General features: G+C 36.2%; 1 protein-coding gene across 1 annotated transcript; it reads right to left on the bottom strand.

Annotated features, from left to right (window-relative positions):
- Positions 1–91: 91 nt before the first annotated feature.
- Positions 92–25,062, bottom strand: LOC100921692 (cytochrome P450 2J2). Its single transcript, XM_023501685.2, has 9 exons — positions 24,395–25,062; positions 21,708–21,870; positions 18,771–18,920; positions 15,849–16,009; positions 14,946–15,122; positions 10,906–11,041; positions 7,539–7,726; positions 6,214–6,352; positions 92–2,707 (listed from the first exon to the last, which is right to left on the bottom strand). The coding sequence occupies exons 1-9, from the start codon at positions 24,605–24,607 to the stop codon at positions 2,526–2,528; spliced, it is 1,509 nt and encodes a 502-aa protein (XP_023357453.1). The 5' UTR covers positions 24,608–25,062; the 3' UTR covers positions 92–2,525.
- Positions 25,063–27,506: the final 2,444 nt, after the last annotated feature.

Below are 27,506 nucleotides of genomic sequence, written 5' to 3'. Positions count from 1 at the left end.
GTTCAAATGAAAAACCTTTACTAAAATGGAATATCTCTTTTTGAAATTTTAAATATATATATATATATATTTATATATATATATATATATATATAATTTTCCAAATTACATGTTACAACAATTTTTAACATTATTTTAAATGTTGAGTTATAAATGCTATCTCTTCCTACCCTTTACCCCTCGCTGAAATTGGAAGCCATCAGATAAAACATTTCCAAATTAATCATTTTGCACAAGAAAGCTAAAAAAAAATGAAAAGTGGCAGTGAAAAATACTTTGCTTCAGTTGATATTTAGGCAGTATTAGTTCTTTCTCTAAAGAAAATATGCTTCATCATTATTCTGGACTTATCTTGGAGTATTGTTTTGCTGCAAATAGCTACATTATTTACAGTTCTTCATTGTACAATATTGCTGTCACTATACACAATGTTCTCCTGGTGGTGTTCACATTACGTTGTTTCAATTCACATGGTTTTTTTAAAGTTTTTATGAAATCATTCTGCTATAAAATCATTTCTGTAACTCAATATTCAATCACAAGCCAATTTCAGAGCTAGTTTGTCACATGACATGCATCACTTCCATTTCCAGTTCTTAACCACCACAAAAGGAACTTCTATAAATATTTTTTTTTACCAATATTTTCCTCCTCATTTTTATGTGAGATATAGACCTAGAAGTAGTATTTCCCAGTTAAAGGTGAAGAACAGTTTGATAGCCCTTTGGGAATAGTTTCAAATTGCTCTCCAGAATGGTTGGATCATTACACATTTCCACCAACAATGCATTAGGGGCCCAGTTTTCCCACATCTCCTCCAATGTTTTTCACTTTCCTTTTTTGTCATCTTAAATAATCTTAGATATGGGGTACATCAGAGATGTTTTAATTTGCATCTCTCTAATAGAGATTTAGACCATTTTATTTTATGTGAATATAGATAGTTTTGACTTATTTGTCTAAAAACTGCCTGTTCATATCCTTTGACAGTTTATCACTGAGGGAATGAGTTATTTTCACAAATTTGGACAAATTCTTTATATATTTGAAAAATGAAAACTTTATTAAAGAAACTTCTTGGTAATTTTCACCATAATTTTCTGCTTTCTGTTTTCTGTTTTTAACTTAGGTTGCATTAATTTTGTTTGTATAAAACTTTTTAAATTTTACATAAAGATAATTTTCTGTTTTACATTTTGCAATGCTCATATATCTTATTTGATCCTAAATTTGTCCCTTATTCATAGATCTAATAGATAAACTATTCTGTGATCTCCTAATTTGGTTGGGGTATCATCTTTTATATCTAAATTATGTACCCATTTTGACTTTATGTTGGTATGGTGCATCAGATGTTGATCTGCAATTAATTTGTGCCATATTCTTTTCTAGTTTTTCCAGAATATTTTTTTAAATTTATTTTTTTAAATTTTTTGTCCAGTAATGAGTTTTTGTTCCAAAAGCTTGAATCTTTGGGCTTATCATATTATAGATTACTATAGGCCCTTCCATCTTCTATTTCACTTGGGTTTTATAAGGGTTTCCATAACCAGCATGGAAATATAACTTGTGTAAGCACCTTTGATAGAAACACGGAAACTTTAACAAGAATGGAGAATTTTAGTAGGTGAGCAAAGCAAAGATCAGGGCATTCCTAACCTATGTGAATATAATTAATAGTGGAATAATTATAATTTATCATGTATAACAATTCTTTTCATAGGGATGAGGAACTTAGCTCATCAACTTATGAATTAATATTTCACACATTGAAAGTCAAACGAAATAACATAAAAGTCAATAGTTAGAGATCAAGCAATCAGGCATATTTATCGGGCTCCTTCTCTAGACTGGTCACTGGGTTGGATGCTGTAAATCCAAAGACAGAAAAACTGCCCACAAGGAGTTCACAATCTATAAGGATTTCTTTGGACCGTTATCATCAAACTAAGTATCATCAACACTTCCTCTACCTCATTTAAATTCTTCCCTGAAAAAGCTTCCCTCAAATCACATCCATTGTATGAGTTATAATGAGAGAGAGGAATCATTGCAAACAAAAACCCCATCTCGCTCCTCTGTTGAGGCAGGGGAAGAAAAAAAGCAATGGTTCTCTGTTCAGAGAATTGGGGGGTTGTTGATTTAGAACTAGAAGGGACTTCAGAGATCTTTCTCTTCCTCATTTTAGATTTGAAAACAGAAGCCAAGGTTCAAGGGACTTGCCCCCAAATCATCCAGTTGGTAGGTGATAGGACTGGGATTGGAACTCAGCCTTCAAATCTTCATATCCAGTAAGGAGTCTGTGCTTCCCTTTTGCTGATGTTCACACCTCTCCTTTTTCTGAATGGGAGTGTTCAAACTGGGTCACAGATATCCTCCTTTGGTCTCTCCCCTCTTTTTCCCTCCTTGACTTATCTCCCTGTTCCCAGCCAAACTCCAAAGGCAGGGAAAATGAGGATGGTTCCAGATTTTCCCCTGTGTCCGTTGGAAGATTGCCCCCCACCCCCACCCCAGGCCTGGCTTGATTACATCTCTCGAGGAATGGCACAGATTTTATAGGGGGCAGGAGAAATGGTTAATCCAGTTCGGGAGTCCAGGTTCAGCTGGGTGTTTGGAGGAGCCTGGAACGTGAACTTCTGGAGCAGGCTGGTGAAGAAAAGGAAGAGTTCAGTCCGAGCCAGCTGTTCTCCCAGGCACACCCTCTTTCCTGAAAGGCAAGGAGATCAGAGTAAATCCACTAATGCTTGGCACAATCTGGGGGTTGGGGTTGGGGATCTCAAGGGCCTGGAAGTGAATCCTGGCATTGGGACTGGGCTTAGGGCTATTATTTATTAACTGGTCCACAGCCACAGTGCTAATAAATGTCAGAGGTGGAATCAGAATCCAAGCCTTCTTTCCTGCATTTCAGACCCCATATCAACTTTGCTATGCTGCTGCTCACCTCAGAGACTTTAAGTAGAGTATGTTTGTAGGCAGAAAAACTGAGTTCAAATTCGGATGCTTCTCACTCAGAGGGCACCGGACACATCACTGAATGGGCCCAAGTTTGTTCATCTATGAAATGAAGTAGTTGGATGATGTGACCCCCAAGGGCTCTTCTGGCTCTGAATCTGAAAACTGACTCATGTACGGCCTTAGGAAAGAATGGTTTCTGCTCTAAATTTAAGCCACTTGAGTTCAATGGAGAGTGCTGAACCTGGAATCAGGAATTCCTCAGTTCAAATCCTACTCCTGATACTAAGAAGCTGTGTGAGTCTGGGCAAGTGACCCAGGTGCTCTCAATCTCAATTTCCTTATGTGTAAAATGGGTATAATAATAGCACCTACTTTACAGGGTAAAGATATAAAGGATCTTGCCAACCTTAAAGGATTGTCTAGTATTACTAGTACTAACATTACTACTCCTGCTGTTATTACTAGTTACCTACTACTACTACTACTACTACTACTACTATCACCACTGCTACTACTATTACCCATCCAATCTCAAGAAACTCAAATTATTTCTGGTGGGAGAAGGTGTTGGTCTGGCCATAAGGAGACTAAGGAAACTTCAGTTCCATAAGAGCTGGCCAAACTAGCTGTTTCATAGTATGGAATAAAGTAATTGAATAATTCTATGACTTTTCAATACCCCAGAGTATTGAACAACTCTTAATCTGTTATTGTTCATTCAGAAATGTCAGGAAAGCAGCTCCCCTCCTTCAGTCTTTCTTCTGGCACTTGAAGAAAAGTGATGATGAAGATTCATACTCAAATTTGACAGAGGGCCAGCTTGGGAGCCAGGAGGATCATTCAATCAGAGATGGAGCTCAGAGGGACCTCAGAAAGCAATCTAGTCAAGCTTTTTCATTTTATAGATTTGGCAGCTGAGTTTCAGGGAAGTTAAGATCGATCATATCCTTCCCTGCCTCATAAGTAATAGATGAAAGGTCTTCTCCAGTAACAAGAGGTGACTTATTTTTAGTGGTTCCCAGTTTACAAAGGACTCTGGAACAAGACTTATCACCATCAGGTGAAGTGTTAATAAATTCATTGAATAAATTCTCAAGAATAATAATATGAGCTGACACTTATGAAATGCTTTAATGTTGGCAAATCCTCTAAAAATATCTGATTTTGTTCTCAAAACAACACTGGGAGGTTGATACTATCGTTCTCCCCATTTTACAGATGAGGAAATTGAAACAAATCTTACTTAATAAGTGTCTGGAGCCAAATTTGAACTCGTTTCCCTAAGTTCAAACCCAGCACTCTCTTCACTATATCACCCAGCTTCCTGGATATCTATTAAGCACTTGCAATATATCAGGCACTAAAATAAATGTTGGAAACAAAAGGAAGAAGCAAAAATGATTGTGGCCCTCAAGGAGGTTATATTCTAGTGAGAAAGAGAATACCAAATTCATATATATAGAGTAGGGGGACCAAGAGGGTAGGGCCAATGCGTGGAGTCAGAAGATATGACTGTGGCCATTGCTCCTAGGACAGGAGAAATAGTTGATGGGGGGAAAAGGCAAGATAAGGCTAAGTTAAAAAAATAACCAATTGATCAACATTGATTTTTATAAGCAATAGGGAGCCTTCATAGCTCACTGAGCAACTGTTGGGGCAGGGGATAATAGGATTAGATGGATACTTAGGGACAACCATTGTAGCATCTGGGTGGAGGATGGAAGATTTAGCAAAATGACTGGATGCAGAGAAATCACTTAGGAGTTTATTGCATTAGTTCTGGTGAGAGATAATAAATAGGCCCTGTAGGGATGATAACACTTTGGAAATTGTAAAGTGCCATATTAATGACATATATATTAATTTTAATAAGATTTAAATATTTTTAAATATTTAAAAATATAATTATTAAATTCCAAATTCTGATAAATAGATTAAATTTAATAAATATATTTATTTTGAACTAGTTTTAATATTTTTATAATTTTTAAAATACATATTTATAAATGTAAATTTGGAAGTGAAGAATATAAATAGGATTTGGTGCCTCAGGTGTCATTCAGTATGACCCATGAAGGAAGGACTCCCCCAAATCCCATACTTAATAAGTGACCTTGCCTTCTCCAAGAAGGATGACTGAGGCAACTCTGATGGGAGTTTCTTTACCCAGGCTGCTTCCCCACCTTAATCAGTACCTTCTCTTCCCTCCTGACCATTAGAACCCTCAACTTCCTTCAAGGCTCAGCTCAGAGGTTGCCTTCCTTTGTAAGAGCCTTCTCCATGTTGAAATCCCTTTGTATTTGCTTAGGACCAGAATATCATGGATTTGAGGGTGGAAGGGATCCTCCAGGCCACCTACTCCAACCCTGTCACTTATAGATAAAAAACAGGCTCTCAGAGTGTCTGAATTATTCCAAGTCACACAAGTAAGAAGAGACATCATTAAAACTCAGATCCTCTAGTTTGAATTCTTGGGATTCTTGGGTCTTGGCTCAGAACTGAAAAGAACCTTATTGGCCATCTAGTCAGATGCCCTTACTTAACACAAATGGAAATTGAGGCCCAGGCATTTCAGTTAGATTGCCCTGGGACACCCAGGATTAAGTAGCTGAACTTGTGGGTATGGTTGGGCCTGGTAGAACTCTGGGGTCCTTGCAAAGAGTCTGTAAATTCATCAGACAGAACCCAACCTGAAGATAGAACTTTGCTCCCCCATTGCTGTTCTTTAAAGAATTCAGAACAGTCCCCTCTGTCTCCTCAGACAAATGGCTGCCATGTCCCTTCCAGACTCACTTAGAGGCTGTTCTTCAAAAGGTTGCAGGGGCTCTGGTGGTGAATGAACTACAAATCCACGTTAGAGATTTTCTGTGACCACTGTTTGGCATCCAGGAGGCACAATGGATGGAGGTCAGGGACCTGGGGGTGATTTCATTTTGAATACCCCAATATTGTATGGCTGTGGGCTCATCACTTACTCTTCTAGACATATAGTTTCTTGATCTGTAAAATGGGTACCTGTAATCTCTTACCTCTTGGGGTGGCTGTGAAGCTCCAAAGGGATGTGATCTCTTGTAGACCTTAAATAGCTACCTAAAAGTCTGCTATTTTACATTTAGTTGACATATATTTCCCAATCATTTACTTTTACTAGTATTTACACCCTCACATGTTTGTGAGTGTCAGGAAGTAGAGTCTGCAAAGTTTCTTCACATTAAAAAGCCCCAGCCTAGGGCTCCGTCCCCACTAAGTGTGACTCACCCATTGAGAAAGGCAGAAAAGACTCTCTTTTCTTAAATTGACCGTTCTCCAGAAAATGTTCTGGGTTGAAGGTTTCTGGGGTAGCCCACTCCTTGGGATCCCTGTGCAAGGCAGTCAAGTTGGTTGTCAATACAGTCCCCTGGAAACAAGAAAAGGAAAGTGACTCCAATTTTGAGGAAGAAGTAACCTGACTCACCCTCTCATTTTGTAGATGGAGGAATTGAGAGTCAGAGGGAGCATAGAATAATAGGGCTTTTTAGCAGTCAAGCCTATTGTGGAACTCCAGAGTTCTTAAGGCAAGGGATCCCACTAGCAAGACTTAGGACCCCTTCTCAGAATCATGTTTTAGAATGAATGAAACACATAGGATTACAAAGTAAAGTGATTATGTTGAAATATAGCAATCCAATCTAAATAAAATAAAACAAAAAATGATCTCATGGATCCTAAGTTAAGAACTCTGGTCTTAGAGAGTTGTAACTTTAGAACTGGAAGGAATTATAGAGATCATTGGCTTTATCCCTTTCATTTTACAATGAGTAAATTGAGACATTAAAAGGTAGACTCACTCCAGGTCACAAGATTGTGATATCAGGAGAAATGAACCCCAAATGCCTTATCCTAAACTGCCCCTTTGGGGCAAGTTTGATGCCATTGACATCAGGGGATTTGCCTTCCAGTTGGCCTCTGATCCACCCTAACTCATGCTTATTTATGAATCAAATTGAAAATCAGTAAATTTCCCAGAAAGCAATGTGCTTTAAATTAGTAAATTCCTTGAGAAGTCCTATAAGAAATTATGGTGATAAGTATCAGATAGTATGAAAGACTTATGGGACTGCAGATAAAAAACCCACTCAAAACCTTTGATACAGAGTGGTTAAATACAAGATTATATCATTATTAATTAGAGAAGTATAACTTAAAATAACTCTGAGGTACCACCTTACACCTCTCAGACTGGCTAAGGTGACAGGAGAAGATGATGATAAATGTTGGAGGGAATGTGGGAAAACTGGAATACTAATGCATTATTGAGGTTATTGTGAACTGATTCAACCATTCTGGAGAGCAATTTGGAACTATGCCCAAAGGGCTATCAAACTGCATACCCTTTGATCTGGCAGTGTCTCTACTGGGTCTGTATCCCAAAGAGATCATAAAAGAAGGGAAAAGATCCACATGTGAAAGACAAAATTCATGCATCCTAGACCAAGACTTGTTCTATAGTCTGTGTTTTTTGTTTTGTCTTCTTCAACTCCAGTTCCCAGGGTACATGGAAGCCATAGAGTCCCTTCAGGCTCATGGGAGAAAAAGTCATTTACCTTTGGCACATAATATCCTGCCACTGTGGTGTCAACTGTGGCCACTTTGGGCCCATTGAAAGGAATAATATCTCCCATTCTTTGAACTTCATGAACAGCTGCGTTAGTATAGGGCATATTCTCCTTATCAGCCATGGTAGGCTGGCGAGATTGGCCAATCACCCTGTCTATCTCTTCTTGTATTTTGCCTAGTAAGAAAAGGGAGAATTTTTTGAGACAAATAGCTCAGATTTAAAGAACATTTAAAATTTTGCAAAATATTTTACAAGGTTTTATCTCATATGAGCCTTATAACAATGCCATGAGGACTGTGCTATTGGTATCCCCATTTTGTAAAGGAAAGAAGATAAAGGTTAAGTGACTTGCTCAATCACCAGTGTAGATAGAATTGAACTCAAGGCTTTCTTTTCCCCCCTATTCAGTTTTATTTGATCCTGTGGAAGAACTGCATTCATACATATGGTTGGATAAATGTTTGATTTGATAAGTATCAAACCAAAGGTGCCAAAACCTATAACTTGGAAAAGCAGAGACTTGACTGATTAAAGACAAATAAGGATGTTGTATTTGAGAAGGAATTTAGGAATGTGACACTTTAGTGTCCCTAGGCAAGTCATTGAACCTGGCCCTGTTTCCCCTAGCTCTACAATGATCAGATTAGACTAACCTGTCTCTAAGGTTTTTAAATTTACTTATGTATATTATACTTATTTATTTAGCTTTGCATTTAATGGCCATTGATAACCTGATTTACAAATCAACTATGTATAGGTGACAGTTCTGAAAAACAAGTGGTAATTTAGAACTAAGATAACTTGACTCCCTATGTGAACTTATCCCTGAGAAAGAACTTCTGAAGTCTGTAGCCAGAAAAAACGTTATTTCAAGTCAAGTCAACATTAAGTGTCTACTCTGTCCAGAACTCTACTGAACTAACACTTAAAAGAAAAAGAAAGGCAAAAGACAACCCTGTCCTCAAAGGAGTTTAATATCTAATGATGGAGATACCATGCAAACAAGAGACAAGCAGGATAAATTGGAGATATCATGGAGGGAAGACACAAAATTTGAAGTATATTGGGAAAGACTTTTCACTGAAGGTAGGTTTCCATCTGGGATTTGAAAGATGCAAGAAGCCAAAAACTAAGGATAAGGAGGAAAAACCTTCCAGAAATAAGGGAATAGCTAGAGAAAAGGTCCAGAACCATAAGATGGAAGGTCTTCTTGGTGGAACAACCAAAATGCCAGAGGTACTAAATCAAAGAGTAGGTTTCAGGGAGTAAGGTATAAGCAGTGGTTCTCAAACTTTTGTTTTCAGTATCTTTATCCTATTAAAAATTATTGAGGATCTCTCTAAAGAGGTTTTGTTTATCTGGATTATAATTATAGACATTTACCATAATGGAAATAAAATCTATTTTTTGAATTTGTAGACCTTCTAAAAGGGTTTCAAAGATCTCCAGGATTCTCTAGACCATACTTTGAGAACCACTGGATAACGAAGCTAGAACTATAGAATAGTGAGTTTAAAAGGGACTTGGAATGCCAAATAGGGTATTTTGGATTGTATCTTAGAGGTGATAGTGTGACACTGGAGTTTACTGAGTGGGGGGAAATCACTCAATGGTGATTGAATGAAGGAAGGATGGGAGTGGGGAGAGACATGAGGCAGGCAGACCCACCACAGGCTATTGGAGTTGTTCAGGTGTGAGAAGACTGAACTTGGACCAAGGTGAGGATAATTTTGGATGAGAGAGAATATTCAAGGGATTTTGCAGGCCTTGACAACAGATCAAATGAGTAGGTGAGATAATGAGGAATTGAGGAAAGGAATGTTTAATCATCCTTTTACACAAGAATCCTTCAAATACTTGAAGACTGCCTTTGTTTCCCTTAAGTCTTTGACATATATACATGTGTGTGTGTATGTGTGTGTGTGTATCCCAGAGAAATATTTTACTTCTGTTGATTTTCTCCTATTTATTCTGTTTATATCTTGCTTGCCCATAACTTTTTGCTCTTTCCCATTATACTGCAAATTCCTTGAAAACAGGGCCTTGCTACATTGTTTGTTGGTTGATTTGTTTTTATTTTTTTTGTTTGCTTTTCTTTGAATTCCTTAATATTTCTCTCTGTGTGCCACAAAATAATTATTTAATAACTCAAATGTCTTGTCCAAAGTCTCATGGCCACCTACATGGGAAGCTTGCACTAGAAAACAATCTTCTGACTCTTTATTCAGTTTCTGTTGCTATCATTTTCTGTATTTATGTCCCAAGTGTTTGGCAGATAGTAAGCACATAATAAGTATCTATTTGATTTCTGTGATGCTAAATGGCTACTTAGAAGCCTACTTGGGGTTTTGTCTAAGAAAGGTAGCCGAAACAGCCGAAAGTCCATTCTGGAAGTTACCTTAAAGGAAACAAAAATGTATATAGTCCAGGGGTTTCCAACCTGGAAACTGTGGATTTCTCTCTAAATAATTATTGGAAGAGATCTGAAAATCCATAATCAGTCTATTGATCCTTATTCTGATCTTTATCTTAAGGAAGACATAAAACATGTCATAAAATACTAGGCAATGGAACAGAACATTTTATCAAGTCTTGACTTTCCAAAGATGGGGCTCTTAAGGGAGAAGCAACTAGGTGTCTTGGAGATGAAGCCGTGGGCTCTCTCAGCCTCAGCTTCCACATCCTTAAAATGAGAGGTTGGGATTTTATAGGCCTCTAAGATAACTTCTAAAGACCTTATGACCCTCTATAGATTGAATTAATGTACTCTTTACTTAAGTGTTTCTTTTTTTTTAAATCTATGGACACTTTTAAAAATATTTTAAAAAGCACACAAATACATTTTTAAATATTTTTGTTATCAGAATTTTTCAATAAATTTAGTACACTAAAATATTAATAATAATAATACAGTAATTTGTATTTATATAACACTTTAAAGATTACAAAACATTTGATATTTTTCAACTTGTTTGATTCTCAGAACAACATAGGAAGTAATGGCTATTATTATCCCCATTTTACACTTGAGGACCCAGAATCTTAGAGAAGTTATATGATTTACTCAATATAACACGATTAGCAAATACCTGCATCAGGCACATCTTTCTGATTCCAAACCCATCCTCTCTTTACTGCTCTAGTCAGCAACTACTATCATATGGGACATTGTAAGAAATTTTGATGTTAAAAGGGGATCTGTATGATTGTGAAAAAACAGTGATCAATGCTCTATTGCAATAAGAATTAAAAGAAAATAATGTGTGTAAAGTACTTGGAAAATTCACAAACTCCCTATAAATTCTTTAGGGCAGAATTCTACAGAAGTACATAACCTCATGTCATCACTGTACCTTGGATCTCCGGATAAAGGGCCATATAAAGAAGTGCCCACCTCAGAGTGGTTGAAGTTGTCTCTGTTCCAGCAAAGAAGAGGTCCAGGGTACAGAAGACTAAATTTTTTTCATTAAAACTAGAATGGATGTTATCCTTAAATTAAAAAGACAAAGATCAATTGGTTAACACAAAAATAAATTATAGCTCTCTCCAAGCATGAGAAATTTGCATCCTCAATGGAGCCTGGGGAAGATCAAGGTAGCTGATTTTGAGGTTAAGCCTCAAAATATAGTAACTGTTGCTAAGACTGAGTGCTCCTATTTCTTGTTTTTTAAACTTGAAGTATTCTTTTTCCAATTTTTATATAAAATTTTGAGTTTCAAATTTTTTTTCTCTTCCTCCCACTTCACCCTTCCTAAGATTGTAAGCACTTTGATATTGGCTTTATATGTGCATTCGTGTAAAACATTTTCCCTTTTAGTCATGTTATGAAACAAGAAATAGAACAAAAGGAAGAAAATTATGAAGTATGAAATAAAAACATTAAAATAGTATTCTTTGATCTACATTCAGATTCATCAATTCATTCTCTGATTGTGAATAGCATTTTCCACCATGAATAAGTCTTTTGGATTTGTCTTAGATCATTATATTACTTAGAAGAGCTAGGTCAATCATACTTGAGCATCTGACATTTCTGATACTTTTTTCCACTAGTTTTTCTAGTTCTGCTCACTTCACTTTGCATCAGGGTATGTAAGCTTTTTCAGGATTTTCTGAAATTCACCTGCTCATCATTTCTAATAGAAAAATGATATTCTTTTATATTTATACATCACAACTTGTTTAACCATTTCCCAGCTGAGGGGAATCCTTTCAATTTCCAGTTCGTTCAATTTTCAATTTTTAGACCATGGAAAGAGTTACTATAAATATTCTTGTACATGTTCATTCTTCCCCCTTTTTGTGATCTCACTGGAATACAGATATACTACTGATGTTGTTGGATTAGAGAGAATGGATATATCTATTGCCTTTAGGGAAACTTCCCAAATTCTCTCCAACTGATGACTTGATAAGTTTACAACTTCACTAACAGAGCATTAGCATCTCAGTAGGCTCATCTCAGTAAGGCTTTTATCAGAGACACTTGCTGTAAAAATTTTTTCCCACCTTTTTGCTTTTCTTCTCTCTTGGTTGCATTGGTTTTATTTGTGCAAAAACTTTTTTAATTTAATGTAATCAAAATTATCCATTTTGCATCTCATAAATACTCTATCTCTTGTTTAATTGTACATTATTCCCTTCACTATAGATCTGACAGGTAAACTATTCCTTGCTCTTCTAATTTGCTTATGGTATCATACTTTTTTTGTCCAAATAGTGCATCCATTTTCATAATATCTTGTTATATTGTATAAGATGTTGGCATATACCTGGTTTTTGTCACGTTGTTTTCCAGTTTTCCCTGTTTTTGTCAATTAGTGGTTTCTGATCCTAGAGCTTCACGTTACTACGGTCATTGACTGCTATGTCTTGTATATCTAATCAATTCACTGATCTATCACTCTATTTCTTAGCCAGTATCAGATAATTCTGATGATTGATGATTCTAAAATATTTTAGAATTATTTTGAGATCTATTATAGCTAGGTTCCCTTTATTTGAATTTTTTACCCAATAAGTCCCTTAATATTCTCGACCTATTCATTTCCCATATGATTTTAGCTGTTATTTTTTTCTAGTTCTATAATTTGATAGCTTGTACTGTATGGCACTGATAAGTCAATTTAGGCAGAATTGTTATTTTTATTATATTGATTTGACTTACACACAAGCAATTGATATTTCTCCAAATGTTTATATTTGATTTTATTTGTGTGAAATATATTTTGTGAAGTTCCTGCGTTTGTCTTGGCAAATAGACTCCAAGGGAATTTATTATTATTATTATTATTATCTACAGTTATTTTAAATGATTTTTATCTTTCTATCTTTTTTCTGGGTTTTACTGGTAATACATGAAAATAGTGATTTTTTTATGTTTTGTTGTGTATCCTGCAACTTTGCTAAAGTTAATTATTTCAAGTAGATTTTTAGTTGATTTTCAAGGGTATCATTATGTCATTTGCAAAGAATGAAATTTTTGTTTCTCATCATTTATTTAAATTCCTTCAATTTCTTTTTTTGTTCTTTTATTGCTAAAACTATCAGTTCTAGTACTACTGAATAAAAGTGGTGATAATGAGCATCCTTATTTTATCCATGATCATATGAGCAAGGCTTCTAGCTTATTCCCATTTTAGATTATGATTGATAGTTTTGGATAAATATTACTTATCATTTTAAGGAAGGCTCCATTATTCCATATAATTTATTTTAGTTGTTTTTAAGGGGAATGAGCGTTGGATTTTGTCCAAAACTTTTTCTGCATCTACTCATATAATTATATGATTTTGTTAGTTTTGTTATTAATATGATTAGTTATGCTGACAGATTTCCTAATACTAACCAGACCTTCATTTATGGTATAAATCCCACCCAGTCATAGCATATGAATTTTGTGATATAATGCTGCAATCTCCTTAACAGTAATTTTTTTCTTTAAAAATTTTATCAATATTCATCAGGAAAATTGATCTATACTTTTTGGTTTTTTTCTTCTTCTTCCTGGTTTAGATATTGGCACCATTTTGTGTCATAAAAGGAATTTGGTAGCACTTTGCTCTATCCATGTACAATATAGTTGCCTAGATGACCTTCCTTTAGTTCTAGGTTCATGTCTCCCCTATTTCATGCTCTTGAAATAGAGCACAAAATAAAAAGAACTTTGTTCATATGGTCTACGTTCCACAATTGTTGGACAAATTCTTTATTCTGTTCTTCATCTGTAAAATGGAGATAATACCTCCATTTATGTGTATGTAGGGGGAGATGAGGGTGGGTGGGAACACAAACAGTTCTGCAGATCTTGATGTATCATATGCACCTTAGTGCAGTTTTGTTATTTTTTTTTAGCATTTTTATTTTTCTAGTTAAAATAGGTATTTTATCTCATTGATTAATTCTTTCACAATGCTTTAATTTACCAGCTACTTATTCCATAATCCTATGGGATTGGGTACAATATTATTGGTATCACCTTTTATCAAATGAAGATACTGAGACTCAGAAATGGTTTGTTCTCAAGTAAACTTGGTTCATAAATTCAGGACCTGGCAGGTAACTTTCATTATAAAGGAAGTAATCACAAGATCTTGAAGTTGGAAAGGAGACCTAATAAGCTTAAACTCAAATAGAAATGGGTCATTAACCTATATGTAAGGATCCCTGGAGACTACATATGATTTGTATTATCTATATTCTCATGCATTTATGTTTATTTTGTTAAATATTTAAATTATATTTTAAACAGACTTAAGGGTATTTCAGAGTGACATAGGTTAAAATGCTGCTTCCATTGCACAAATTCCCAGAGATGGTTATATTTTGATTGTGTATATAAAACTGATAATTTAACTTCTTTCTACAGTGTTGTGAGGTTTGCAAAGAATATACATACAATAATTCTCATTAGATTAGGTATATATGAACTTAATATTATAGATGAGAAAAGCTTGGAGCTGAGAGATGAATTCATAGGAATGAAATATTAGAGCCAGCACAATCACAATCAGTAAGTTTTAATTTAAAAAAAAAAAGGATACTTGACTTGGAAACAAAGAGCTGGTTCAAATCCAACCTCAATATACCTATTAACTGTGTGACTACAACAAATCAATTAACCTATGTCTGTTTTCCCCCTTATAAAAACAGGGGGTTGAACTCAATACACCCTATGACATCTGCTGGTTCTAAATAAAAATCGTGATCTCTGCATTATAACCAAAACAGCAACCTCCATTACCTGTGCTCTTTACCTGCCATGATTGTATTTGAGGAATGATATCTATATGATGAGGGAAATTTTGAAAAAATTTAATAATTACCCTTCCCAATTCTTCATGTTTCCAGGTTTTAAACACACAGTGCCAACATTCCACATTGTCTCCATTACCTTGGACAGCTCCTTTAGGTAAGCATCAATGTAGTCTTGGGGCTCCTCTGGGTTCAGATTTTCCTTGTGTTGTTTAATCACCTGTTCTACAAAAGATTCTAGCTTCTTCCATTCTCCAAAGAATTTCTGGTGACCTCCTGGCAAGAATTTCATTATCCAAGGAAATATATTGAAGAGCTAAATAATATAAAAAGAGAATGAGTATCAGTTCCTGTTTCACTGCCCTATCTTTTCATCTTCCTCAACCTAACCCCCCCCCCGATTCTTAGCTCTATGTGTATGTCTCCCTCTCCCTCTTCCTTCCTTTTTCCTTCTCCTTTTCTTTCCCCTGGAGAAGATAAAATTTCTACTTTTTCTCAAATTGTGCTCAAGAGACAATTTCTCCATGAAGTCTTTCCTTATCCTGCTGGTTTCTAACACCACTCCTAAAAACTTTTTCCCATTGGATTTATTTATTTACACACACTTGAAATCATGTTGTTTCTATCAACAGAATGTAAACCACCAGAGGTCAGGGACTTCTTCAATTTTTGTCACTGTATCCCCTTCTCCTAGCACAGTACTTGACATACAATGAATACTTTAATGAGTATTTGTAAAATGGTAATCTGGGACAAGATTTTAGATAAATTTAAAACTGTGTATTTTTTTTCTTATTATTTGGAGATCACAGTGTTCTGGGACAGCATGGATCCCCTAGGCATATTCTTTCATGTCACTGTTTATAAAAATCTTGTTTCTTTCCTGTCCCCTACTGTTTCCTTTTACTTCTTGTAAATGCATGCCCCAAAACACTTGGCTCCTACCAATTCTCACAGCCATTCTTGCGTCTTTTCCAATTGAGGGAGTCCATGAACTTATTGAAGTTAAGCCAGCCCTGCTCAGGAAGGGATGGTCTGTTACCTGGCACTCCCACCTGCCTTCAAGCACTGTGACATCATCCAAACTCTTCAGCAGCTCCCGAAACTGAGAATCATGGTACTCAAAGCGATGCCCAAAAGTTATGGAGCAAATGATATTAGAAACAGCATTGTTGAGCTGAAAGTGGGGATCAAAGGGCTGCCCTAATAGATAAAGGGGACAGACAATTCTTCATGTTACACATATTCTTTAAAGGAATCCAACAGAATTTTCTCCTGTTTTCTCCTAAACAGGTTTTTTTTTCCTCATCCACCCTCACTCCACCCTCAAGTACATATCTGTTTTGCTATTACTGTTCATAACCAGCTAAAAAAAAGACCACATACACTTTAACATTTCAGTAAAGATTGGGATTTGATGGACATAGTTTTTTTTTTTCAACATGGATTACCAATTTGGCTTTGAATAAGTTATTTTCTCTGCCTTTATTTACATTTATTCATCAGTAAAATGAGGGTGTTGGACTAGGTAACTTCTGAGGAACCTTCCACCCTCTATCTATGTTCTATAATTGACATATCATTTTCATAAATTCACAAAGGTGTGCCCATATCTCTAATGGGCATGGGCACAAATATGCATTTGTGCCTATAGATATATTTTTGTTGTTGCTCTTCCTTTTTTCCTGAAGAGGATCATGGAGGACATGTCATGACATGTGAATAAATTGTGTGTAAGTGGAGAAGGGCTGTGCAAGGCCACCTGACTCTTTTTTTTTTCCCCCTCCAAAGTTATCTGGGTCCAGTGGCCAGATAAAGATCAGGATTACCAGAGATGGCCCTCAATGCAATGGGAGACTTTGGTCTTTGTTAACATCTTCAACAGGTCTCATTTTGACTGAAGCCACACCCATTCAGTGATTAAGGTTAGGCATCAATTGAGGAAAAGAATCTATGGGCTACTTGTATGCATGTAAATGGTAGAGCTGGAAATAAAACTGGAGATACTTGCATGAAGCAAAAATAAATGAGATGAATAAGGAAGGGAGGCAGTATAAAGTAATGAATGAGGCACTAGACTTGGAGCCAGGAAGAACTGACCTCCCTTAGGCATTTACTCAAATCTTACTTCAGACTTTTACTAGCTGGATAACCTTAATTCTAATTCCTTTCCACTGTTGGTTATTTTTAGTTTCTCCTGTCTATAATGTGTTGAACATAGTTGTTTACATGTTATACACCCCCACCTTGCCCTTAGACTAAGAGCTCCTTCAGGACAATTATTCTCTTTTTTTTTCCTTTCTTTATATCCCCAGGATTTAGCCCAATATTTGAAATATTATATTCATTGCCTGACTGTGGACAAGTCATTTAACTATTTCACTCCCTAAGTCACCCATTTGCAAAATGGTAGGAGATTTTGATTGATGGGTTTCAAGGTACATTCTTATCTAAATCTGTGATAAGAAATAGAAGCCACAGAAGATGAGGAAAGAGGGTTGGTCTGCAATGGACCAGAACTCTGGAGAAATATACTTGAGGCAAGAATTCTTACAATAAGGTATTAACTCAGTGGAATTAATAAGACAATGGTTATCTAGTTTAACATGGTGATTAATAGTTTTCTAGTTCAGTATGATTCATTTAATCATATAAAATAATGGTTCCTTAGTGATATAATTATTGGTTTATACTCAGTATGATGAATGGATTTAATTGTAATAGAGTATTTAAAAGGTCAGAGTCAGAACTAGAGGAAGACTCAAAGAGACTTGAAGACGGAGACCCTCATGGTGGCTGGCTTGCCTCCTTCTCTTCTCCACTGAGACCAAGGCCCTTCTGAAGGTCCCCCAGAAAGCTAGCCCAGCCTCAGGAGAAGGAGACAGACTGTGAAGGAGATAATAAAGGCTTTGTTCTTTATTCCTAACTATTCTTGTGGTAATTATTCTGCTGAAACCAAGGCTGGTCCAGGGACCTCCAGGAAGCTAACCAGAACATTACAGTGGTCAATGAGGATGAGAAGAGGAATAAAAGGAAAAAGAAGTATAGAAAGAGGAAGAAGTATAAAATAATTAATATCTATAAAAGCAACATTGTGAAAAGAAAGATAACTTGGATAAACTTTGGAACTTGGATCAATCCAATAACAATTACAATTTCAGAGGATTAGAAATGATACTACCTATCTTCTGACAGACTTAAGTTGCATAATATGTGTTTCTGGGCATAGCCAATGTAAGAATTTAACTTGACTATGGATATGTATTCTTAAGGTTTCCCCCCCCCCCCCAATGGGAATTAGAACAAGAAAGAAAGAAAATAAATGACTAATTGAAAACAACCAAAATCTTAAGATATACAAACATTGCTGTTTATCATTTATGTGTATACATCCTAATATATATATTATTGAAAATAATCTAAGGAGTAGGAAGAGAAAAGCAAGGTAGAAGAAAAAAATGAGAGGAAAGATACCAAAAAAAAAAAAAAGGAAATAACGGACTTAGTAAATGAAAAGGAAAAAAGACTGGGTAGGAAAAAAAAATTCAATAAGGGCAGTGGCAGAAAATAAAGGAAAGGGTGTGTGTGTGTGTGTGTGTGTGTGTGTGTGTGTGTGTGTCTGGAGTGACCAGCCAAGTCAGGATGCCATGAATAACACTTGAAGGCACATGTACTCAATCTGTTCATGACAGAAAATGATTATATTTGCATTCAAGAGAATCTACTATCAATGGCTTTTTCCTTTGTTCCCCTGGAAGACATAAGATAAAAAGAAATCTTGGATCTTTGAAAACATTCTGTTGGGGACTTAGGGAAGGAGAGAGTACATTTTTCTTGTCTACTTGAGGCAGGATCTCTCTTCCCCTGCTTCTCCCACGCCAAATTATAGGTTCTCTTTAATGATCATTTGGCCAAAAAGGCAATCACAAGAAATTGAATGTATCTCTGCCTAACTAGTGCTCACCTTTTTCTTCCCTGATAGCCTCAGTAAGATACATGGCCTCCTCCCGGATACGATCTTCCAGAGTCTTCTTCCCCAAACCAAAATTCCTAAGGGTCATTAAGGCAAATCTTCTTTGGTGTTTCCATGCTGGGCCATTAGACATGAATAAGCCTAAATAATAATAATTTATATCAATATTTCAAAAGTTCTTTTTATCACTTTTTCACTTTTATCACTTTTTTTCACTTTTATCAGTGTAGTTATTTTCTCTATTAGTAATGGAATTCAATTGAATAAGCATTTAAAAGGAAAAAACCCTATTATGTAGCAAATACTCTGTTGGGTATACAAAGTAAGTTCTTGCTACCAACGAACTTACACATTAATTGTAGAAATAAGTTTAAGTTTAACTGGAGGTAACATAGAAAATCTAAAGACTAAGGAAATATAGATGTTAGGAGTCAAAGATGCTAAGGGTCTAAAAGTGGATGTTGTATCTTGGGGTACATATAATATGAGCTTCTGATTTCCCCAGTAAGAGATTACAAATGAAATTCTGCAAGGAGAGAGAGTGATTTTAAATGTCTTTTTTTTTAACTCTCAAGAATATAGAATATGTGGGAGTCCATTTACAGAAAACGCAAATAAAAAAACAAAAACAGAATAGAACAAAACCCAGGAGGTATATAAACAAAATAACCAAAAAACAATTTCTATACAAATGAAATATTTAATAATTGTAGAGATAATAATTATTCATAAGTATTCTGGACCAATACAACAATTTATAGGTCCTTTGTTACATAAGAGTTTTATATCTAAAATATAGAATTTCTTTTCATATTTAAAAGAATACAAGTTTTTCCATTACTGATAAATGGTCAAAGTAAATAAGATGTTTCCAATGAAGAAATTGAAATAATTTATATTCATATAAAAATGTTCTAAATCATTATTGATGATTAGAGAAATGAATCTACCAGATTAACTAAAATGATTAAGGAGGAAGGCAGTAGGGGATGGAGGGAATTTGGAAAAATTAGGACATTATTTCATTGTTGGTGAAATTGTGAACTGATCCAACTGATCTAAGAGAGCAGTCTAGAATTATATCTAAAGAGTTACTAAACTACCTATATTCTTTGCCCCAGGAGTACTATATTTTCTCTATTTGAAAAGACAATTAAAGAAAAGAACCTGTATTGTAGAGGGTCATAGACAATGGGAGGAACTCTGGGTGAGGTATAAAACCCTTCAGCCCAGAGGAAACCTGCTAACAATGTCTGTGTCAGCTCCTAAGCTCCCCTAAGAGTTCTCAGCCTTCCTGAGAAGTCAGGGAGTGGTGACAACCTGTGTTATGATTGAAGCAGAGTGATCTCAGGTGCACGAGTGATACCAGATGGAAGAGTGATACCAGGTGGCAAACTACATACAATAGCAAGTTGTTCATGTGGTCCCACATGCACAGTATATAGTTAGCACAAGCTCAGTGTTGTTTTGGTTACATAAGAATATGAGGGTATATGAGAGTACTTATATTTCCATCATCCTGAGAAAGTCCTGCCTCTTCACTTCTTCACTAAGATGGTGTATTTTAATTGCCCCGAGCATGGGGGCTCTAAAAGCAAGACACAAAAACCTAATCGCCCCAGTGTGGGGTATCTAGAAAGCTCGGTATGTTTTGTCACCCCAACTTGAGGGATCTAGAAAGCAGGACACAACACTGTATGTTCTAAGGTTTTATAGCAGCTCTTTTTGTGGTGGCAAAAGGTTGGAGATTGCAGGAATGTCCATCAATTGGCTGAACAAGGTCTCATATAATTGTGTTGGAATAGTACTGAGTTATAAGAAATGATGAGTTCACTGAACTTGAAAAAAATTGTAAAGACTTGCAGAAAATAATGAATATAGAAGTGAGCTGAACCAAGAAAACAATGTATGTAGTAATAACAATGACTTAGAGTGAATGTTATTTTTGTCTATTAAAAATAACCAAATTAATTATAAAGGACATATGAAGAAGGATGCTATCTATATCCAGAAAAAAGAAATGAAAGCAGTATGATATAGTATAATTTTGCATGCATATGTATGTGTCTGTATATGTATATGTAAGTATATAATTAGTGTCTAATGTTATCCATCTCTAGGGAAGGAAAAATGGAGGGAAAAAATTTATAAGATAATATTGCTGTATCTTTGAAAGAAACATTAAGTTGTGCATAGTAGACTTGCCATTTCATGTACAATCATTTCTTATTGAAATGTATTATACAACTGCTTGTTTTGATCCGTAAATTAATTAAATTTAAAAATTGAATTAAAAAAAGACTGACTTGAGATTTAGATTTTACTGATCTTCCAAGTAGCTCTTCTGCCACCTGCATCATCATGTGTAAAAAGGCCTAAATCATAAACCCATAAAGTTTCAAAGTACGAAGAGATCTCAAAGGTAATCCAGTCTAATTTTACCTAACAAATAATACCAACAAAATATACCGAGGAGCTTTTGCTTGAAGATCTCAAATGAGGGGAAAAATCTATCCCTTAAACCATTTCATTTTTGGACAACTGATTGGTAAGAAAACTTCCTAGTATATAGGCAAACTGTACCACACTGCAACTCTTGAACTTTGCTGTTAGTTCTGGGACCATGCCTTCAAACATCTCCAGATCAATTAAGTTTTCTTGTCCTCAAGTTAAAAACTCCAAGCCCCTTCAACTTATCTTCCTATTAGATGAATTTGAACCCCTACTGTTCTCATCACCTTCTTCCCTCAATTCTATTCCTCTCCCCCAACAGTCTCAAACATGAAAGTAGGATTTTTCTTATTTCTTCTTGCCACAAAACATCTATAGTGGATAGAAATATGTCAGGAATGATGAAAGACAAGAGTCAAATATCTTTCAAAGAATCCTAGTTATGAAAAAAAAATTATCATAATTCAAAGAACTCACCAAATCTTTTAAAGACATGGAAGTGGACAGGGATTTGAGGACGATCAATGAACACCTGGTCTTGATTGAGCAGAACCTCCTTGATCAGTGGCAATCCAGTTACCACCATTAAATTAAGATTGCCCAAATACAAGCAGAAAACATTTCCATATTTCTTGGCTAGCTGAAAAAGAATCAATTTGAGTTGAAAACTCCCATTTTTCTTCAGGCTATTTTTTGTCTATATTGTTATTGAATGACATTTTAGAAATATAAAACAATTCCAGTGGAGTTCACTCAATTCGGTCTGATCTAATTCCACTGAATTCATCTCAGCTCACCCTGAGAAAAAGTGAATCATCCAAATATATCCCAAATTCGATGGCAAGAGCTAAGCTGACAGTCACAGATTCCAAACAGTCCTTCTGTTGAGGAATTGACATTGGACAGAAATGATCTGTGCATATATAATTAAATGCAGAATACATACAAAGAAAATTAGAAGCGATTCCAGGGGAAACTAGTACTTGGTACGAATCAGGAAGACTTCTTGCAAGAGGGGGGAGAAGTATATTTCAGGTTATGAAATCACTGTTACCATCAAGACAATATGAAATATGACAAAGAACAACTGACATGGGAAAGATTTAGAAGTCAACACTTCATTCATTGGAGTGACTTGAATGTATACTCCCATAGGGTAGGGGATACTAATGAAATGTTTGTTAATTGATGATTGATTAGGTCTTTCTTCCACTGACACCAATCAAAGCCCTTTCAAAACTTAGATGATGGCTTTGAGAGAGATTTGAGGAAAAATCAACACTGATCATGGTCAAAAAGCTTCTCTGGACTTAAGAAGAATTGTTCTCAGTTAAGACATCCCATAAATGTCACTACACCTTTATCTGAAGCTTGGTAGGTAGAGCCCAAGCCTTGAGGTAGTGAAGGACTCAAGTTGATAGCAGATGATGACTATTTTTAGATCTCAAAAAAAGTGAGATGAGGAGTGACATGGGATAAGGGCTTAAATCATACTTTTGAACCCAACCCAGAAGTACTCACTGGATCTTTTCCAAGATTTGTTTTTTGTATATGTAATAACTATCTCAAAGGACTATGCTAAAGATCAAATGGGATCATGAATGCAAAGTTCTCTACAAATGTACAGTAGTGACCCAGCATCCTAAAGGCCTAAGGCTAGCTGCATGAGTCTTATGAAGGAACTTAATCTTTTGGATGTCCCAGGTAAAAGTTTCCCAGTGGGTTACTCCTGGATCTGTGCTTAGCCCTGGGCTGTCTAACATTTTATCAGTTACTCAAAGGCACAGATAGGATGTTCATCTGATTTGCAGTCAACACTAAGCTGTGAAGAATAGCTGGTAATGGTATCAACAAAACAAAAAAAAAAGATGGACTATGGATAGGCTGAACTCAATACAATGAAATTCAAAAGGGATAAATGTAGTTTCACATTAAAGTAAAAAAGCCAATTTCACAGAAACACTTCTTCTGAAAAGATCTGGGTCGTTGTGACTTGGTTTTCATCAAATTTTGATAACTGCATTTTATTTTCATTAGTTTCCCATATAGTCACATTTATGCATTTAAAACCATAAATTTGAGGGACTGTCCATTGATTTTATCAGATTGTTTGCCAGAGGGGTCCAGGATGAAAACAAAACAAAAAAACATGAAACAATCTTTATAGAGAAGTTGAGGGGACTGACCCTAATATGAGTAAATAGTCTGATATGTCAGGTTAAAAAAACACAATTGTTGCCTGTACTTGATGAATTTAATTGAAAGGAACACTACTGGGATGTTGGAAGCATAATATTAATATGCAGAATTGCCCAATAAGGGAAGTGAATGTCAGAGGCCTAACGTGGCTTGTCCAAAGTCCAGAGATCAGTCATGGACTGTAGGTTCTTAACTTCAGAAATGTGTCTGTATGTTGTTGTTGTAGTAGTAATTGCTGTTATTTTTGTTGTCCCTTTTTTAGGCTAGTTAATCCTATGGGTCCTTTCTCAGAAAAAAAAAAGTTCTTAAATGAATGAGATAAAATAAATAGGATTATAAAGGAAACAAAGTATATTAAAAAAGAGTGATCAAAAATATTTTAATTATAATTCAATGGCCCCAGGTTAAGTACCTCTGATTCTGGAATTTGAAGAGCCCTTAGAGGCTACCTATGCAGTTTCTGCCAATCAATCTAATAATGAACATTTATTAAGTGCTTACTATATGCTGGATACTCCGCTAAACCCTGGGATACAGAAAAAAAGCAAATGACAGTCTCTCAAGAAGCTCACTTATCCTTTTAAGCATAATAGTAAATTTAGCTGATGTTTATCTAATGCTTAATGGAGGCAAAGCATTTTGCAATTATTATTTCATTGGATCAGATTCATAGAAATTGAGCCAGAGGGCTCTTGGCAAACATCTAATCTTGACTATGTACCAAAGGAAACTCCACAAGGACACATCCCACATGTGAGGAGTTTTTCCAGGTCCCACAGGGCAGAACGAGGTTGTGAACCTGGCCCTCTAAGCCCCAAACCAGACTTGCTTTCCATAGGAAGAGACTGTTTACTAAGAAGTCCAGAACAGAGATGGACACCCAGCTTGGGGCTGCCCATTCCAGCACATCAGTTCCCATGCCCCCTCACATCCAGTGGATTCTCCCCTCCCATCTCACTTTTTACCTTTAGGATGTTGGCTTGGGGGTTTTTGAGGTCCATCTGGAAGAAATTGCCCAATATGGGCAGCCGGGGAGGGTTAGGGGGATAGTTTGGATGTTGTCTCCTGCTCTGCAGATAATGTGCCAGGATCAGGACGATGGCAGAGAGCAGAAGGAGGTTCTGTAGGGGGACTCCTTCCCAAAAAGAAGGGAGCATATTTCCCAGAGAGAGCTGCATCTTTCTCGGCTCTGGCAGGAAGGCCAGACAAGCCCAATTCCTCCTCCCTTTACCTCTTCCTGATATGAGGCTATCGAAGTAGTGTTCAAAGCTCAAGCTGTGTTTGTCTTCTTGAAGCTGCTGCTCCAGCTGGCTTTATGAATCAGCCAGTGAGAACTCCAGGAAGACCTAGCCTCTCTTCTGTGCTTCCGCTCTCCTCTCTCTGCCAGTTTCTGCCTTCTAAGAGCAAACACCACTCCCTCCACAGGAAGAGAAGACTGGGCTTGTCAGCTGGGAATCAGAAAGACAACTTGGCAGGGAGATCAGGGAAGTTCCATATACAGACAGATCCAGCCAGTGAACTCCAACTCACAGGTTTAGAGCTTTGGAGCAAGAAGGGATCCAGTAATACAGCCCTTGTTGGGAGAGCAACAAGCTGAGATCCAGGGAGGACAGGAAACTGACAAAGTCCCACTGCTTCTTGTAAGTTTCAGAACCTTCATCAGAACCTTGCTCAGCTGGTCCAGTCAGCACTCCACTCCTTATTGCAAACTTCCTCCAATAGGCTTGGGAACTAGCTTAAAGAGGTTCTAAATTTAGGATTCATGGACTCTGAGGGGCTTGTGGTTAGATTTCAATCGTTCTGTGAACTCGATTGGGAAAAAATAATTTCAACTTTATTAGAATGATTAAAATAAAATTTCAATAGATTTGTAATAAACTACAATGAAATTCTAATAAAATTGGAATAAATGGAAAACATGCCAACATAATTGGAATAAATTGGAATAAAATTCAAACATAAGTGGAATAAGTTGGAATAATTTGAATAAAATCCCAATGCAATTGGAACAATCAAAATAAATATCCAATATTATTTTCTTCTTTCTCATCCTCCTCCTCTTCCTCCTTCTTTCTTGTTCTTTGTTCTCCATGGAGACCATGACATCAGGGAGGTGATACCATAATATGCAAATGAATTGGATTTAAGTGAGGGAGATTTGTGCAAATCACCTGCCTCACTTTCCCCTCCCAAACCATCTGGATCTCCTAGTAAGATGTAGATCAGGAGGACTCAGATATTGCTGTGGATACTGTGGTTGGACTTGACCTTTATAAGCTAAGGCCTTTAAAAGGTCTCGGGCAATTCCCAATTAGTGATAAAGACTAGATAAAAAACTGAGACAGAGAATGGTCTCTTTTAGCTAGTCAAAAAATGAATCTGGGAGGGGAAAACCTTTAGGATTTCTAACCAAAACAATTTTTATTTCCATTTGCTCTGAGACAATCTTGGGTCTTAATGACCCAACCAATGACCAAATCCAGCTAGTCTTGGAACCTACTGTTGGTCAACCTATATGTGAAGTGATTTGGGTTTAAGTCATGTCCCTAGTCTATAAACCCAAGTCATCCTTCCAGGTTTCAGCAATCAAAATTGACATCAGAGAAAAATATATACATGTTCATATATATGTTGGTTGGTTCTTGTCCTTTCTTCTCAAAGAGAACCAAAATAACATCACTAAGTTAAAGTCAGGTTACAGTGTGATTGTGACTGATTGAACCAATTCAATCTTGGGATGTTCTTCCACTGTTCAGACACATATAGTCCCCATGAACATTTGGAGTGGCTTCTCTAATTTTATCTCATGTTTCTTTTGAGCTAATTCAGTTCTGCTTTGCTCACAGAGCACAGTTCCTTCTCTGATAAGGGCATGACTTGGCTAAATGGATGTTGACAGAGAGGTCTTGAATCATGTAGACATATTGAAAGTCTAGCTATTCCCTGGAGCAAACTAGAAGGAACACTGATAGGGTCATTTCTGAAATAAGTAGACTTTTTGTTCAAATAGACTTTTGATTACAGCTCTACCTCCTGTGCTCTCCAGTAACCCCAACTTTATTGGACCCAATCAGAAAAGCAAGTTATGATATTAAATCCCCAAGTTATATTTCCCTTATAAAACCTAACTACTTTTAGGGATAGCCCACCCTATAGCATCTAACATCTTTTGAGGGTTAGCCAGCCTGATGAGCATCAGATAATTAATGCTTATTAATAATCCAATTTCTTTTTAAGGTTAGCCCTGAAATCTCCAACTAACCATGCTTTAATGGCAACTTTCTTTTGGTTAATTGTGAGTTCTACCAGGGAACTTGTCTTCGCCTTGTCAAGTGCTAACTTTTGTATGAATTTATCCTACTCTTAGTAACACAATTATATCATTGTCCCCAAATTTGGGGAATTTCTACCCTTATAACTCAAGACACTGGCATATAATATCAACATACTCTGGGATATCATCCCAAACCCCCTCATTTATTGGCCTGCTACAGGGAGATCTGATTGTACCGTCAGAAATGGATTGACATTTGTTTTCCACAGTTATGAAAAACAAATTGGAGAAATGAAATAAATTAGAAAACTGAAATCCACAAGGACATCGAGGAATAATCAAGGATGGAGATTAGTTATCTTCTTCCCAAAAGAATGTAAACTCCTTGGGGCCAGGGTCTAACTTTTGTAATTGGGGTGATGGCCTGAGATTTGAAAATGATCTTTTGATTTTTTTTTGTCCTTAGCCTTCCTCTGTTGCCTTCCCCCTTCTAGAATGGACATTCCTTTAGGGAAGGGACTGGCTTTATAATAAGGGGTGCAGATTCATGTTGAATAACTTCTAGAATATAAAATTAATGGGGAATCGCAGCAGGAACTTGTGTTTCAGGATAGGACATAAAATGCTGCCTTTGAGGTTTCAAAAGTGGGTCTACGCATCTAGGCACTGATTCATGCAAGAATGTAAAATAAATCTTTTCTGCATTCATCAGTGTATCTGGATTTTGGGTAAGATATTTTGTTTCTTATAGTATACTATTACCTCGACAATCTTACCTACTTTATATGAAGAGATTCATGGGT

This window comes from Sarcophilus harrisii, chromosome 4 (genome assembly GCF_902635505.1).
Source record: "Sarcophilus harrisii chromosome 4, mSarHar1.11, whole genome shotgun sequence".
Lineage (NCBI taxonomy): Eukaryota > Metazoa > Chordata > Mammalia > Dasyuromorphia > Dasyuridae > Sarcophilus > Sarcophilus harrisii.
Note: the sequence above shows the minus strand (reverse complement) of the source record. Positions and strands in the feature narration are given on the sequence as shown.